The 17,946-nt window shown below is 43.5% G+C and overlaps 1 protein-coding gene across 1 annotated transcript in view; it reads right to left on the bottom strand.

Moving 5' to 3' along the window:
* Positions 1–17,946, bottom strand: part of LOC310867958 (catenin delta-2-like) — a gene marked incomplete at both ends in the record, with an annotated part of 449,139 nt that overhangs the window by 66,086 nt on the left and 365,107 nt on the right. The window contains 3 exon segments of the mRNA XM_083778138.1: positions 4,693–4,866; positions 9,294–9,470; positions 14,839–14,956. Coding sequence (XP_083634264.1) covers positions 4,693–4,866; positions 9,294–9,470; positions 14,839–14,956 — 469 coding nt within the window.

Raw genomic sequence — 17,946 nt, 5'->3', positions numbered from 1 at the left:
AAATGTGGTCACACATTTTCTACAGGACAGCACAACGGTACATACTGTACAAGGTATGCCAATTCATGTTTGTCAAATAACTACGCATAAGGTACACAAGTAGAGTGGATTTGCACTGACATATGTTATTTGCATTTAGCTCTATGGATGTATACAGAAAGGCTATGCAAACAATCCTTAAGGAGGTGAAAACAGTAGAGAGATTATGAACACTGGGATCAGAACAATTATCCTTTTTGGCGATATACATAAGAAGTAAATATTACAGTAAAACAATGCTCTCTCCTTATACCTCAGCGGTGGAACATATAAGTATATTTACTCAAGTACTGTGCCTATGTACAATTGTGAGGTATTTATACTTTACTTGAGTAAATCTAACTTCAAATACTCCACTACATTTCAGAGGCAAATGTTGTACTTTTTGCTCCACTACATTTATTTGAAAATGTCACTTACTACTAGTTACTTTGTAAACATTTATTATCATGACAAAACATACAGCAACAACTTCAGAATTCCTACTTGTAGGCCTACTTAAGTAAAACATCCCCAGTAACACACACACACACACACACACACACACACACACACACACACACACACACACACACACACACACACACACACACACACACACACACACACACACACACACACACACACACACACAGAGATAATGGCAGCAGCAGCGAGCGGTAATTGAAATAGAAAATGGGATTTCCTGGAGTCCACCTGTACCCCTTCCTCTCCTTCTCCCATGTCTGTTTCTATCTGGCCGTGTCTTCCATTTCTCCTCCTCCTCTCTCTCTCTCTCTCTCTGTTATGCAGAGCCAAGGGGGAATATAGAATGGAATGCAACGCGGGAGCTTCTCGACAAACCTAAATCACATCCGCGGCACACCTCCCTCCCTCCCACACACATTTACAAGACCCCAGAGACATCCCTCTCTCTCTCTCTTCGTAGAGCTCTCTCTCTCTCTCCCACCGTTTGAACCTTTTTGTTGAGAGGGAACTCCGCTGGCACAACATATACCTGTATATGCATGCAGTGCTGGAGAAAAGAAAAGTAGGCCTATAGGTCTACTACATTTTCTTTTATAGCAATACCACCTCATAGAAATATACTCTGTTACAAGTAAAACAAAGTCTAGTATCCAGTACAAAAGTAGTAGCATCGGAATGTATTCTTAACACATTAATCAAGATTGCCTTTTTTCACCTTAGAAATATTGCACGAATCAGAGCCTATTTGTCTTTGGACGATGCAAAAACGCTAATCCACGCCTTTGTTTTTTCTCGGCTTGATTACTGCAATGCACTTTTTTCAGGAATGCCTAAGAAAACAACTGACAGATTACAACTTGTCCAAAATGCAGCAGCCAGAGTTTTAACTAGAACTAAGATGAGAGAACATATTATTCCAGTTTTGGCTTCACTGCACTGGCTTCCGGTTGTTTTTAGGATTGATTTTAAAATTATTTTACTTGTGTATTTTACTTGTGTATAAAGCTCTCAACCTACCTACATGACTGCCTGCCTAAATATGTCCCAAACCACCCCCCAAGGTCTTCCACTGCTGGCCTGCTCGCTTTGCCTAAAAAAATGGCAACTAAAAAATACGGGGAAGCAGCTTTTTGCTTCTACGGGCCGTCGGCATGGAACAAGCTCCCACTGTACCTTCGTCAGGCAGCCTCTGTAGACATTTTTAAAGCACAGCTCAAGACCCACTTCTACAACATTGCTTTTAATTGATCTTTTATTTTTTGTTATTCATGTCCTCACTGTATTGCATTACTGCTTGTTTTTTTAATGTCGTTGTCTTTTTTATTCGCCATTGTTCTGTAAAGCACTTTGAGCTGCATTTCATGTCATGAAAGGTGCTATACAAATAAAGTTTTATTATTATTATTATTATTAATGTACCAAAAGTAAAAGTAAAAAATATTTATAAATATTATATTTTATATTCTGAAAATAGTATTGTATAGTGCTGAAGTGGTTAATGCATGTATGTTTGTTTGTGAAATACTAACAAATTAGTAATTTAACTAAGTTACAAAATGTTTGTAGTGGAGTAAAAGTACAATAGTAAGTAAAAAATATATACTTACTATTGCTATTATTATAGCAATAGTAATGATAATTAATAGTAATAAATAATCAGTAATAGTAAAAATCATCGCAAGGTAATGATACAACATTATGGCTCCCGGAGTATAAAAAAATAGACAATACATATCAATGAACAAAAATACAATGCAAGGAAAGGAAGAAGCCGGCTGGCTTATTTGGAATCCTTTCCTGTATGGAAGAGGTCATTGATTAAAAATGTTATTTTGAGTTTGAGTCCTGGATATTTTTATTTTGGACACAGTATGGCCTGGATTCCAGCCTGCTTCGCTTGCACGCAGGCTAACAGAAATGTCTCCGTTTCTCTCAGTCAAGGGTACAAATGCTTTCAGTCCGTTTCTCTCAGTCAAGAGTACAAATGCTTTCAGTCCGTTTCTCTCAGTCAAGGGTACAAATGCTTTCAGTCCGTTTCTCTCAGTCAAGAGTACAAATGCTTTCAGTCCGTTTCTCTCAGTCAAGGGTACAAATGCTTTCAGTCCGTTTCTCTCAGTCAAGAGTACAAATGCTTTCAGTGCGGCACGCTTTTGGCCAAATGCCTGAATTCCATATATACAAAGGCTGAAAGGTTGACAAATGTTGTGCCGTGAGAGAGCGCCCACTTCAAGATTTGTGGTGTTTAAAGGTTTCAAAAGTATTCCAATTTGTCCAATTTGTGTATTTTCCATACAGAAAATAAAACGGACTGCCGATGCAGCCTTTACTTAGAGACTGACACGGGAGCTCCCACTCCCACAGAACAACCCAATCCCGTCACCACTTATGGTAGAATGGCTCCTGAATCCCTCCCGCTCTCACTCAAAAGCACTCCCACTCCTGTCGTTTCTTTTGTCATTATAGGAAAGGCAATGGATTCTGTGGTCTCTTTAGATTACTGTGTTTCGTGCGGTTTTAATCCAAACGATATGGCACCAGGAACAGTTCATCTGTGGTAATGTAATGATTGATCATCCCCACTCCATTGACTTCCCGTCCCAATCCTGGGATTAATACAAATTTAATTAAATCCCGTGGGAATCCCACAGGACCAAGGAAATGTCTACTCCACTAAAGCCAAACTATACAACTTTCCTGTTCTACCCCGGATTCGGACCCGGGTCTCCGGCACAATTTCTTTCTTTCTTTCTTTTTACCAGTGAGCTAATAGAGCTGCTTCTAGCTGGGTAGCTCCTGCTAGATCTGGGATAAATAAAAAAACAAGCATGCACGCACGCACACTACTAGAGCTTTAAGAAATGCAACAACAACTGACTTTAAGCTGTGTGTTGCAGTTAGGCCATATAGTCAGGGGATGATTATCTGTAGCGATATATTCATGAATGTCCGTTGCAGCGTTTCAAGGTCTGTTCAGGGTTATTCCAAGCTTATACTTTACAGTATAACATGAGGCAGAGTGTGATGGAACAGCTCATAGCAACGCACTAATGACCTCATTACACCAGCATAAACCACCCGTCTATGGGGTGAAAAGACCTGGAATGTCTTATGTCCCAAAACCGTTCGTTTTTCATAATTATTTAACAATGATACCCGTGTGAAGTGAGGGCCGCTATTATCGTTGTGCATCATCATGACATATATAGAATAGACACTATTGCATGTTTGCTCAGACACTACAACGTAACATTTTCCATTCATTGCCAATGGGAATTTAATGTCCATGTAAGACGAAAGTCTACACTAATCGCTGAATATAGGAGCCCCTCAAAAACATTTCAAAATGGTGAAATAGCAGTGGAGAGAGAGAGAGACCTTAAGGACTACTAATGTGTGTATATGCCTGCAGCTATACCGAGTTGACCTCGACATAGAAGCACTGTGCGTGCGTGCGTGCGTGCGTGCGTGCATGCATGCGTGCGTGCTTGCGTGCGTGCTGATTTAAATGCATTTGAATAATTGCTGCAATTCGTCTTGTTGTTATACCAGGTGAATGCTAAACCTGAAGAAAGTGCTGCTATTTGCTTCAAAAGCTTTCTTCTAAAGTGCAATGTGACACAGCTCTGTTTACTAGGGATGCACAATTAATCTATAGCCTGGCGCAGCCACACTTCATCGGTGCACCCCTACTGTTTACACAATTCTTGTGTTCTGTTGTTGAATACGCTATAGGAGAAACCCAACAAGTGTGCTTTTTTTTTAAAACGAGCTTCAAATATCGGAAACCTTTTACTGCACTTGATCTCCTCTACCTTGTTCTGATTCTCTCCTTTATTCTCTTTAAATTGTACATCATTTCCCAATTTTTGTTGTTACCGTTCATTTGACACTTGAGTGTGTTTTGGTCTGTTTGGAGTGGACCAGTACTTATTTCTTCCACCATACACCATACAGAGTGTATTTAAGGGTTGCAGTACTTAGTTTAGACAGTACTTAGTTTAGACCACGGTAGTCATTTGGTTAGACCAGTCATTAGTCCTACAACTACAACCTATCCCAAACCCTAAACCTAACCTCCCACGGGGCAGCACACCTAAACCTAACCTTAACCCATGTCTAACCGATGACTAGTCTAAACTAAGTATGCACCCCGCATTTATAACCGTATATGTTTTTCCTGTATACCTTCCAGCTCCCGGCGGCCAGGTTCTGCAGCGCCCCGGCGGCTCCCTCCAGGGTGTCGGGGTTGGAGCACTCGGACAGCAGGGTGAGGTAGGGCTTCACGATGGTGGGGTGCCACAGCATCTGCACCCCTTTAGGGGGGTCCGCCGCGTCCGGGAAGGGCCCCACGCCGTCCCACTGTGTACGAGAGACACATATCACAACGTCACAAAGCAGTCGATATTCATAATCCATATTTATGCCTTCGATGCATCGGTTTTGGACTCATTCATGAAGTGATCGCAAACAGCTGATCCTTAATTGCTTAATTTCGTTCCTAGTCGATAAACGTGCCGGCTGAAATCAATCTGGCACGCCCTATGAAGCCTCGCCCTCGTTTGTTTGCGACATGAACAACTGCAATACGACCAAACAACGTATGTGGAAACCATACATGATGGAAAGCCTCGCTGGCCCGCCTTTGAGCCACATTTTCACGATTTCACTCGGTGTCGCGCTCACCCGGTGTCGAAACACTGACTGAGGTATAGCAGAGATGTGGAGACTGCACTGCAGCCCTGACCTATTTTAAAAGTCAAAGTGATTCTGGAGACACTCTGAGCTATGACTTGGCTGTCACTTTGTGATGATACGGGACGGGGGCGCGCGAGAGAGAGAGAGAGAGAGAGAGAAAGAGAGAGAGAGGGGGGGGGGGGGGGGTGGCTCCTGTGAACAGACAGACTCTCTCTCTCTCTCTCATTTGTATCCTGCTCTCGTCCTCACCGGAGCTCTCTTGATGCTTGAACCTCTCTTTTGGAGGGTTGTGCCCCTCGCCACTCTGCTTGACATGCCAACCACCCCCCACAACTCTCTCCCTCTCTACTACCTCTCTCTGTTGCACAAACTACAGCAGAGTGAAACTGCATGGGCTAAAGTGTGCTCCCTGGGAGAGGTGTGTGTGTATGTGCACGTTTGGGATGTTTGGGCTTGGGTGTGTGTGCGTGTTGAGCTTATCCATGCAACTACATATCATCTCTATCTGTCGGTTGGAAAGGTCACATGTCCAAAACTGATACTTTTTGCAGGATTCAAATTCCAATCAAAAGTAGCAGATCGTCATGTACTCCAAAGTACATGGCACCTTTCTTAGTTTTAAACAATTATTGCCTACATTTTGTATAGGCTATAGCATAGCTTTTGAATGTAACCTGTATTGTATATGTCATGGCCACACGCAACAACAATCCTGTTAATCAAGTCTTCAGGGTTTGATCCCGATGCTCTCATGTTGCTCTGGCCCAGCAAAAGATATCCATAAAATAAAATAAAGCCAGTGACAGTAACTATATGCACATTTACTGAAGTAACGTACTTAAGGAGAACCTTTAGGTACTTTAACTTTACTGGAGTATTTCCATTTATCAATACTGTATACTTTGCATACATAGACTCTTAGAGCAGGGGCGCCCACACTTTTTTGACTTGAGAGTTATAACTTCAAAATTCCCAGCTAAACGAGATCTACCCACCCAAAAAAAAAAAAATAGTGGCCTTGATGTTCTAGATGTCCTTATTCTTCTTTTACTAAGTGTCCACTCAAGTCATTCTGTGCAGTGTGGAGTGGTTAAACGATGGGGGGGGGGGGTGTGTTTATATCATATGAAAGGTTACAGTGTGCAGTTTCATAATATGTAAAGAACTGGAAAATGACCATGTCCCCCTTGTATATCAAACCACTGTTTAATTTAATTTAATTGGTTGTTTTTTAGTAGGCCTAAATAACTTTGTAATGCTACTGAGGTTTGTATACGCAACACTTTTGAAAACATAGAAGATATAGCATTGTGGGTTTGAGCTGACAGGCACTTTTTTGATGTCAAAAGTCAAGTCGCCTTAATTCAAGTGGCAGATGCCGATTTTAAATTGAAATGATATATTTTTAGGGGCATCATGTGATCTACCTGCACAGCCTTTGTGATCGACTGATAGATCACGATCTACCTTTTGGGCACCCCTGTCTTAGAGCATTCTTTTACTAATGGTGAAGGGAATGCCAAATGCCCCCTTCTTTTCCATGGCTGTAATGGAAGGCATCGTTCAAGAGAATTGCCCTTTCTGAACTCTCAGGAAGCGTATATATGCAGCATTTCATGTTGGAAGAATTGCCCTCGCTGTTTAGAAAGACACGATATACAGTAGAGCGTCGCAGTCCCACCCCAGACGAGCCGCCCGGAAGAGAATTTATCATACATTTTTCGTGACGTTTAGACGTTTCAGAAAGTATTTATTTAAAGACCTGTAAGCCTCGGACAAAGCCAACTGGGATGGTGACAACATCATGACAACAAACACGCATTTTTGGGCCGAACAAATAATTAGAAAGAAGAAAAACAAAACTGTACCCTGCCTTTTTTTTGCTGCTTTCTAATTATTTGTTCGGCCCAAATAATTGTGTTTGTTGTCATGATTTGTCAGTTAGGGTTAGGGTTAGGGTCATTTTTGTTTGTCTGTCCAAGGCTTATACAGGTCTTTAAATAAATACTTTTTGAAACATCTATGTGAAACATTAATTATCTTCCAGGCCGCTCATAGAGGGCGGGACTGCAACGCTCCAGTAAAAGCTTCATTATACTCAGTTGAGCTCAGTGTTGAACACTTTTTTTTTATATATATAATTTTTATCCCACGATTTTGTAACCCATTTTTCACCCCTGTGTCAATTATCTAATGTGATCCTGGGCTCTACACACCCTCCGCCAGCCTAGTCCCCATATATGGGGGACAAGGGGAGAGCAACGGACTTGAACTCATGCTTCCTTCATGCCTGAGTGTCCAAGTTGCTCCTTTACACCTGACGGGGGGGGGGGGGTTCCCTGGTTGGACGTAGTGCTTGGAAGGAACACGTCTTTTCCAACCAGTTCCTTTCCCCTCCATCAGGCGAGCCAGAGCCATCAAATAGAAGAGTTACGATATAGAGGGGGCAGAAACCGAGCGCTCGAGCATTGCTCATGCAGCCTGAACTGAGACAAGCTGGAGTTGGAAATACATTGTTTTTGGACTGGCCCCATGAAGTGAACGCAGTTTGCGTAACTCTGATTATACTCAGTTGAGCTCAGTGTCGCACACTAAATATAGCTTGAAGATTTTACACCAAAAAGTGCCCTTTTAGAAATGTCACCCCCTGCCCCGTCTAACATTATCTGCATGTCTCTACTTGATATATGTGTGTATGTATAATGGGATTGAGAGGATGCAACACACACATGTATGCGACATTTATAACACAAACAAGCTTGTCTGTTTTGTACTGCGTGCACATGCGTGCATGCCCCAGTAGTCCATAAGCAGTGTTTAGGTCCAGTTTAGCACCCCCTCCTCCTCCTCCTCTTGTCCTTGCTGTCTCTACGCCTAATAAATGATTAACGAGAATACATTACAGACTGCTGTACTCTATCTCTCTCTCCTCTCTGTCTGTAACAGGCTATTGGCGACTAACTGCCTCATTTTCTGTCTGTCTGTCTGTCTGTCTGTCTGTCTCTCTGTCTCTCTGTCTCTCTCTCTCTCTCTCTCTCTCCCTAAAGACCATGTGCTGAGTCATGCACGCACAGTGCTGGCGGGTCAGCCGTGCATTTAGCCTCTACGAGAACACGAGGAGCGTTGCGCAGAGAGAGAGAGAGACGCGTGACCCTCTCAGCAAGAGACGGAGTTGGAGGAGAGAACAGAGGAGGGAGAGGACAGAGGGAATAGGAAGATATATGCAGCGCTTTCAACCGGAATGAACAGGTGACTCGTGACGCACACCTCGGCAAAGAATAACTAGCCATTCAACAAAGGAAAAGTGTTGCTCACGAGCCCGGGTCTGCCACTTAATGCATTATAGAAGCTCTTCTCAACCTAGCTAGCGGAATAATAATTAGATTTACGTTCATCTATGCCCCACCAGTGTGTGTGTGTGTGTGTGTGTGTGTGTGTGTGTGTTTGCTGGGAGATATAACATTATTGCACAACTCCCCTCAAATCGATCATTCAATCAACACCTTTAGCTGGCCGCCCATCCATCCAATCCACCCATCCATCCATCAATGAAAATGTGACTCACACCTCAGCGAAGAAAAACTGTAGCCAATCGACAAAACGAGTGTTGCTCCCAAGCCTTGTTATCCCACTCAATGCATTATAGAAGCAGCCTCTGCACTTCTCTTAGCTAGCGGAATAACAACTTGATTTTCATTAATCTGTGTGACCATCCACCCATCCATGCATCCACACCGGAAGTGCATTGAATACATGGCAGTGAATGGAGGTCTCAGTCATTCATAAATAATGTTCATGAGCTGGTCACTGAGCTCTCATTGACTCCAGTGCATTCTGCCAAACTTCCGCGTAGTTTGGCTCCCATGAGAGGGGGGGGGGGGGGGGTCACTGGAACAACATATTTTAAGATGGGGTTCGGCGACCAAATACAGATAATTCTGGGGGTCCATGGCATGAAAAAGGTTGAGCACCACGGACATAGAAACACAGGTTTTATGGGTCTAAATGGGTTAAAACCAAGTCCCCAGTAAGGCTATCCAACATTGAAGCTGCCACTGCCTACGGTTAAAACTCTATGATCCCTCCCTCACCTGGTCGGCTCCCTTCTTTTTCTTCTTCTTCTTCCCCCAGCATCCGGAGCTCTCGCCGTTGGAGTCACACAGCAGGCCGTCCAGCTCCTCACTGCCGCCGCCCTGCTGGCCGTGGGACGTCTCTGCGGCCAGGCGATACGACAGGTTCCGCAGGATGCACACACAGTTCTCTATGGTCTGGAAGAGACGAGCGTATATACAATGATGGAATAACCACTCCAATGAAGAAAATACTGGCTTCCACTCATATTTCTCTCTCGTTAGAGGTATATTTTGCACTTTATGGAGGACATTGTGTCCCCCGGTCTTTATCACTGTATTTGTACAACCTCTGTAGCACCCCATAGCGATGATTTGATTGGCTGAGCAAAGTACACGTTGAAGATAAAAGTGAGGGCATTAAAGTGAAGACGCCAAAAGTGATTGACTGGAATGACTTCTGTGACTTTTTTGTGACTTATGTGTCCAAATTACCTCAAAAAAAATCATGATTTTTCGAAAATGTCCATGCTGCGAGCTTGTATATCTGTTATTTTTGAATGGCCAACGCTAAAAACAAAAATTACATCCAAGGTTAATTCAATGCATTTTAGGATTTCTATTATTTTATCTATTGATAGTTATATTTTGTATATTATGTGTGTGCGTGTGTGTGTGTGTGTGTGTGTGTGTGTGTGTGTGTGTGTGTGTGTGTGTGTGTGTGTGTGACTGTGTGGGTTTTATACTTTCAAAATTTGACATTTTTGGGGAAGACAGCAACACCCAACACTGGGCCACCATGTTGAAACTTTGACATTTTTCACAGAATAAAAGGTTTTATGGTCATGATTCACAAGGATCCTGGATGGCTTGATCCCTATGTGTAAAATGTAAAAGATGCGTATAATGGCCAATTTTTCAGTGGAACCAGAAAACCACACCCACTGAGAACCCACAGAGAACATGCAAACTCCACACAGAGGGGCCCTTTCGCCAACCCCGCCTCGGGTATGGACACTGATGACGCGGAGGAGGGAACACGCCCCAGCGCCCAGGACCCAGGACCAAGGACCACACAACTAGACTTAACTAAGAGATAACACACACACGCAACTTAAAGATAACGCACACACGCAGTCCCAGGGACTATAAAATATCTATTTGGGACTTAAATGTACTGATCTCAGCCGGTACGGTTTCGGGACTAGAGGAGTTTTTGCACTGAAAATGTGCATATACAGTAGTGCACACCTACGGGCAATATAAGACAAGCAGTGCTGCATGAATGTTGCAGCGGCACCAACAACAGTTTCACTGCATAGAGACACCCACAAAACAGGCACAGCTCATGTAGCAGTCAGAAAAATGCTGCGTTATTTGAAGAGGAGAAAAATTTTATAAAACAATACGTAGGCCTAAATAAAATAACAGAAAGAGACGGACCATTCAAACAGGCTCAGCGCTCCCTGCAGCACAAGGAGATGTAACAGCCAAAAGTTAATATACTGTATGTAAGGAAATTGTCGCAAATTAATACTGTACATAAAACAGTGGCTCTCAACAGCCTGTGGACGGTGGATGGAACAATGTGGTGGATGCATCCTGCTGTTCGTAAGATATTAAGATCCATAAAAATAAAAATATATCACACACCTAACACCGGAGGTGTTATATCCTAACACCCCATTATGACAACTTCGACCCGCAAGTGAGAAGATCACAGTGGGCAAGTTGACGCTGTGCATTGATCAGCCCCTGTATGTCTGAGCCTGAGGTTCTGACGCACGTCAGTGAAAAACTACGTTTTCAGTGCCACACACGCAGATGTGTGCATCCAAAAGCTTTTACCTACTAAATCAGAAACTACCTATATATTATTTATATTACTGTGCTTTTACTAAAATATGATCTTAGCTTCCTAACTGCAGTTTCACCTGAGGAATATTCAATGCCTAGTAGTTGAACAGGACAGTTCTGATGAGGAAGAGGTTGCATAGTTCAATATCATTGACTGCCAATGATGTCTATCCACACTTTTCCTGGGCTGTGTGTGCTCCACTTCCTGTTGACTTCATTGGATAATAATTATGTAGCAATACTAAAATCACATTGTCCCTTTGTCCCTTTTTATGGCAACGGTGTCCGATAATGAGGCATCTGGCATATGTAAGTTTCAGAATCGATTTAAGCGGAGAACAGACTCCCTGCAGCTCATTGTGTATTCCGTACTGTCTGCTTCCACTTTGAAATGAGATTAGAGTGGAGATCTGAAATGATGAAAAATTACAGACACAGCACAGTGCATCACACCCCATTTAACACGACGTGTGCATATGTGCATGCCTATGTGCGTGCGTATGTGCGTGTGTATGTGTGTGCGCGTAGTAATCGAGTGTCATTACAGAAGTCAGCTAAGTGGATCAAAGACCTATAGTGAAATAAAAAATTGAGCATATCTGTAGTCATAATATGGACATACAATAGCTAATGATAGATGACACAAAAAAGGGAAACTAGATAAAGTGCCCCTCGGGGCACATGTCTCCACCAGGGCAGGTCAGGTTTGTGGCCTCCTGGTGGCGCTATAATAGGCCAATGAGAAAAGGGTGTAATTTAACGCCTTGGATGGCAATTGGATGATTTGGGGCATTTTATTGCAAAAATGTGTTTTGCAAAATACACCTGTTGGTGGCGCTATAACAGGCCAATGTGAAAAGGGTGGGATATATTCCTCAGCAGGAAAGTCTGTGAGAGATTTCACGTAAATTGCACGCTGCGTTCATGATTTGAGCCTTTTTGTTCAAAACGGGCCAATCCTGCAAACTTTGAAAGCTAATGTTAGCTAATTAGGATGAAATATGAAATATCGGACAGATCCGTCTTGAACACATGACTATAGAGATAGTGTGTAACAATTTTTGGACAGAATCTGGAGGAGTAATATAAAAAATAATGTTTTTCAAAATTGCAAAATTTGTGCAAAATTTGGCATCGACCCTTTGCTCGCCGGAGCGATGACATCATCAAAACGCGTCTCATATCCCATTCTGTCCGGTGGATTGCCCGTATGACATAAAACTGATAAAAAACGTGGATTAAACAATGAAAACACAACTCGCGAACCGCAGGGAAAGTTTGTTCTACAATGAATTAACTCGAGCAACTCGTGAATAGAAGTCAAAGTGTTAAGTGAAAAGCAGCGGTATAGTTTGAAGAGAATCCCTCGGAAATCAGAGCATTCCTAAACACAGATATCACTAGAAAGTCTGGAGGGTTTAAACCGACTGAAGGTTCGTGTCAAAAGACCTCATAGTCCATTCAATAACACAGAGGGGCTCCAGTGTTTGACTCTCATTAGCATCAAAGAGAAAGACGTCTCTTTAGTTCTTTGCTTTCTGGCTTTGGGGCAGAGAGGCTTCATGTTCCGTAAATATTGACAGCCTTAATTAATCCACACTGCCATTTTGGAGTGCGCTGTGGTCCCATGTTGCTCAGCAAGACGTCTGGGGGCCTTTGAGACCTGCTCTACGAGTTTTTTTTGTATTCCTTTAAAAAGAAAATACACAAAATCCACATGAGAATGGAGGAGAGAGCCTGAGGCAAGGCAAAGGAGGAGAGAGAGAGAGAGAGAGAGAGAGAGAGAGAGAGAGAGAGAGAGAGAGAGGAGGTTGTACAATTACAGTGATAAAGACTGGGGGACACAATGACCTCTATAAAGAGCAAAATAAAGTATATCCCCGGCTAGTATAGGACTTAGGCTATATGTCTTAAAATGTTATAATTGCCCTCTAATTAAAATTAAAGTCAACTTAAATATCCCTTCAGACATATACAGTAGTTCTCTATGTTTACTCAAGGGGGAGAACGACCCGTCGGAAGTTGTTATGATGATAGTTGTCCGTGTGTGCAGCCATTCCAGTTTCGTTCGTTTTTTCATGTCATGTGAAAGCAGGGAATCATAGCTTCAAATTGACATATTGGTTGTTCCGTTTGACCCACCAGTTTTGGAGATATGGCTTATAGAGTAATGTCTTGCAGAGAGACAGCGAGTTGAGAAAACAGGCTTGAAAGGTTCACTTCTTCGGACTCTAACATTACCCCTAGCTACATGTTTAAGCATTTATGTCGATTTCAGCTCTGACACTTATTTCAGACATGCTCTATTATGTCAAGAGTCTGCCTGTGCGATTAACTCATTTTGGATGAAAAAATAAATACATGTAGTCGTTCTCCTCTGGTGAAAAGCTGGAGGTTGCACAATGGCAGGCCCTCAGTCAAATCTAGTCACAAATGGTGTTTTGACGCTCATATTAACCTTAGGAAGCAGTACGTTGGTTTGCATTGCTTGAAATGGCCAAACCGATGATGTCACAGGTATCCAGGTTTCTGAACTGTGTGAGTAGAGTGAGTGGCCAGAAATGGCGCCGTCTTACAATGAGTAGTAGTGAGCACCAATTATATGAAGATTAGGTTGAAAATGGGCAGAATGGTCATTTTGTACGCACGGCAACGATGCAGAGTGACACATGACATGATTGGCCGACGAATCAATCTTCATTACCGCAGGAGACTGGAGACAGACAGCGGAGAGGGGCGGGGCCAGCTAAACATTGATTGAGGAAGTCCATTTACTGAGACGCACGCAAGCACGCACACGCACACACACACACACACACACACACACACACACACACACACACACACACACACACACACACACACACACACACACACACACACACACACACACACACACACACACACACACACACACACACACACACACACACACAGGGACCAACACCAGGACACGGGCAGACCTTGAAGAGGCAGCCATCCATAAACACTGCATATTAAGTATTGACTCTCTCACAAGCACAGAGGCGCCCACGCGTACATTTGTGTTGGCATCCTTGAGAGGACATAGTCATTTTTCCTTGGAAGAGAATTTCTCATTAATTTGCTTTTTGTGGTGGGCCGGTCTGGGCCAAATTTGCGCGGAAATGACCGGGCTGAATTTTTGTCCCAGTACAGCCCTGGGTGTGACACGCTCTCCTTCTAGACCGTGCCTTTATGCCAAGTGCTTCACAATGTGCATTACATCATTTGAAATTAAGGCACTAGGAGCATGTATGTTAGGGGTTCAGTGTCTTGCTCAAGGGCACTCAGGGGGAGCCGGGAGGGAAGCGGGAAGCTTCCGATTCCCGTGCAACCACGCCACCTCCTGCAGACACTGCCACCTTGATTGATCGCGACAGTTGATTGATTGATTGATTGATTGATTGATTAAGTAATTGGCACCACAGAACAACAATGCACACGGGTATAGGAAAACAAATGCTGAAAGTTTTGACTGCCAACTATGAGATATCTCGTATAGGTTCCCTCTACATCAGTCCGCAGCCAATTACGAGATATCTCGTAGATTAAGCTTTATTATCAAATATGAAACGGTTTAGCTGAAAATCGACACGTGGCCCGGTTGCTAGGCAACCCCCGCCCGCACGGGGGCAGTCAAAGAGTTTCCTGTGAGCATGCAGGCGCACGTACACACTCTCACACACACCTTGCTGTCGATCTCGCCGCTGCCCAGAGATGTCTGGATGACGAATAGCAGAGTGTCTGTCAGGCCGTCACACTCCCTCATCCTTCTCCTCGCCTCCTCGCCTGCCGAGCTCACATTCCTGGAACACACGCACATGCATACGCACATGCATATGCACACGCACACGCATGCACGCACACACACACACACACACGCGCACACACACACACACACACACACACACACACACACACACACACACACACACACACACACACACACACACACACACACACACACACACACACACACACACACACACACACACACACACACACACACACACACACACACACACACACACACACACACACACAGAACAGGGCAATGGTCAGTAAGGGACTATTTTGTGTGTGTCTCGATCTGTAAGTGTGTTGGTCTTTGTGTGTGGGTGTGCGTGTGTTGGTGTGTGCGCGTGCGTGCACCAGTGAGTGTACACAGTGCACACACGCAGATGCATTCCTGTCCCTTATTGCGTGTGCATCTTCAGAATGTGTTTGTTCACATGTACAGGGCATACAGGCACTGTGCGCGCGTGCGTGTGTGTACGTGCGTGTGTTTGTGTGAGCGAGTGTGACAGAGAGAGAGAGAGAGAGAGAGAGAGATAGAAGATAATTTAACATGTCTGCTTGTCCTTAAACATAATGAGGGAACATTCAGATCCACTGCTGGGAGCTTAATGCCTCAATTTAAAGCACTTAGCTTGAGACCAGATGGAAATAAAACACTGCGCCTCCGTATCGGCAAGGTCTGCTGCTCAAACTTCGTACAGGCGACGATCAGAGAACCACCACAGCACTGTGATCCTTGAAACACATTTTTAAACGCTTTCAATCTGGCCTCCCGACGGTGGGTATGTCATTATCGCCACGTGGGGCGAGTACGCGCAGATCCGCAAAACAATCCGTGCAACTGCCGTAACGTGGCCCTGATGTGTTTCTCCAAAGAAGAGTATTTTATGCCTGCTCGAGCTGGGGCCGGTCACGTCACGTCATGTCGATTGATTGATTGAAACATTTATTAACAGTTTGCAGAATTACAGTACATTTCAAGCACAGACTCAATACAAAGACTGTTATCTGTGAGTGGACGACCCAATAAAGCATTACACAGGAGACTCAAAAATAGCAGGTCCAGCGTCGGGGAGCAGCCTTATATAACTCTGTGGCGATATAGTGCTGGCAGTGTGCCGAACGCACACGCGTTCATTCACTGGACGCGTAAACGACGAAAATGTCGTTCTTGATTGTGTTACACGCGCGCGCGAGCATGGGGCCAATTCATCTGTCGAATAGCGCCAGGGCCCTCAGATGGGGTCGATTCGGCCGGCACTGCCCGGTGGAGTCCAGGAGACCTGGCAGAACCTATACCCCATCAGCTGTGGCCTGTGCCCCATATTGGAACTCGAAGAAGAAGATCATCGCCCTGTCACCACGGGCGATCAGGCTTTTGCGGCCCCGGGCACTTGAGCTTTGGATTGCCCTATACTGATCCGACACGCAATGTCAGTGTCATCATTTAAGTCACTCCTGAAAACATTGTTTTATTACGGCGCCCCGGAGTGGAGAGAGAGAGAGAGAGAGAGAGAGAGAGAGAGAGAGAGAGATTTTTTTTTCAATGGCCTCCACTTTTATTACATTATATAAGTATATTGTGATGCCACTTCAATCAGGTCTGAAAGTACCAAAACCACTATATTAAATGAAGCAAAAACTGTCACAAAATGATGCGCGTAACGACTAAATAAGTATAGCATTGCATTTGAAGTAGAAAACACCAGATGATTTGGGTCAAAGATTCATCTCCAAAATAAAATCTACAAAGTAACCTGCAGCAACTACAGCTGTGGAGTAAAACACAGTGGAGTAACGTACTATATTTGTTTCTGAGATAAATTGGAAATACTTTATCCATTCTGGAGGGGAACCCCGCTTGGTGTTATAAGCTTTATGTTATACTTTAGCTATTGAAAAATAGCCACACTACGAGCTTGTAGATCTGCTACTTTTGAAAAATCGTGAAAATGTGGTGCAAATCTTTGCATACATTATATTCTTTCACAGTGAACGTTTTTAACGCAAACCTTTGCTTCTGGGGGGGTCCCTGGAACAACATATGTGACCAGATTTAACATTGTGCAAGCTTTTCACCTGAGGAGAAAAACTGAATACATTTATATTTTATCCAAAATAGACTCATCACATACTAGAGCATGTCTGAAACAAATGTCAGAGCTGAAATTGACGTGTACATATGAAAAAAAATGCTTAAACATGTAGCTAGGTGTAATGTTGGAGACCACAGAAGTGAACCTTTCAAGGCTGTTTTCCAATGGCAGTTCCTCAGCCAAATTTGTCCACATATTTTAAGATGGGGGCCAAATCCGTAGAAGACATTCGTAGAATCGACCTCAGGTCTAAATGGGTTAAAATTACCTAATTACGCACCTAGAAGAACAATACTTAAAGTAAATGACCTCAGTTAGTTTCCACCTCTGTTCAAATGCCAGTGCACCACATGCAGAGAGTGATTATAGAGTATTTCTCCGGAGATATAATCATGGCAGAGAGTAAGGGCCAGTGGTAATTGCAGTGTGGGTGAATGGAGCTAATACAAACCCATCACCTCGCTCCATATTCAAGTTCTAATTAAATCAATGTGATTACTGATTATATAGACAGGACTATGTCAGGATCACTGATTCATCCGGGTGTTGTGAGGAGGGGTGCGTGCCCTCCGAGAGGGTTCACTGCTTAATTATCTCAGACAACAAACCGGTGTTGTTTTCGTTGACTAAAACTAAGACGAAAAATGTCCGTCGACTACCTTTTTCCACTGAGAAAAACTAAATGGAAACTAAATGAAGACTAAGCTATGATGACTAAATATATTGACAATTTCGTCAACAAATAAAAACTAGACTAAAACGTTAGGACAAGAGATCCAGTCATTTTACACTTGCATGCTGAAAATATCTGATCTACAAGCACACAATGCGTCGCGCTGCGACGCGTTGTAAGCTTGTAGATTGGCTAAAAAAGTCAATGATCTGTCACACACTGTTACCAC

This window comes from Protomyctophum parallelum (assembly GCF_964188405.1).
Source record: "Protomyctophum parallelum genome assembly, chromosome: 12".
Taxonomy (NCBI): domain Eukaryota; kingdom Metazoa; phylum Chordata; class Actinopteri; order Myctophiformes; family Myctophidae; genus Protomyctophum; species Protomyctophum parallelum.
This window is presented reverse-complemented; position numbering and strand designations above follow the sequence as displayed.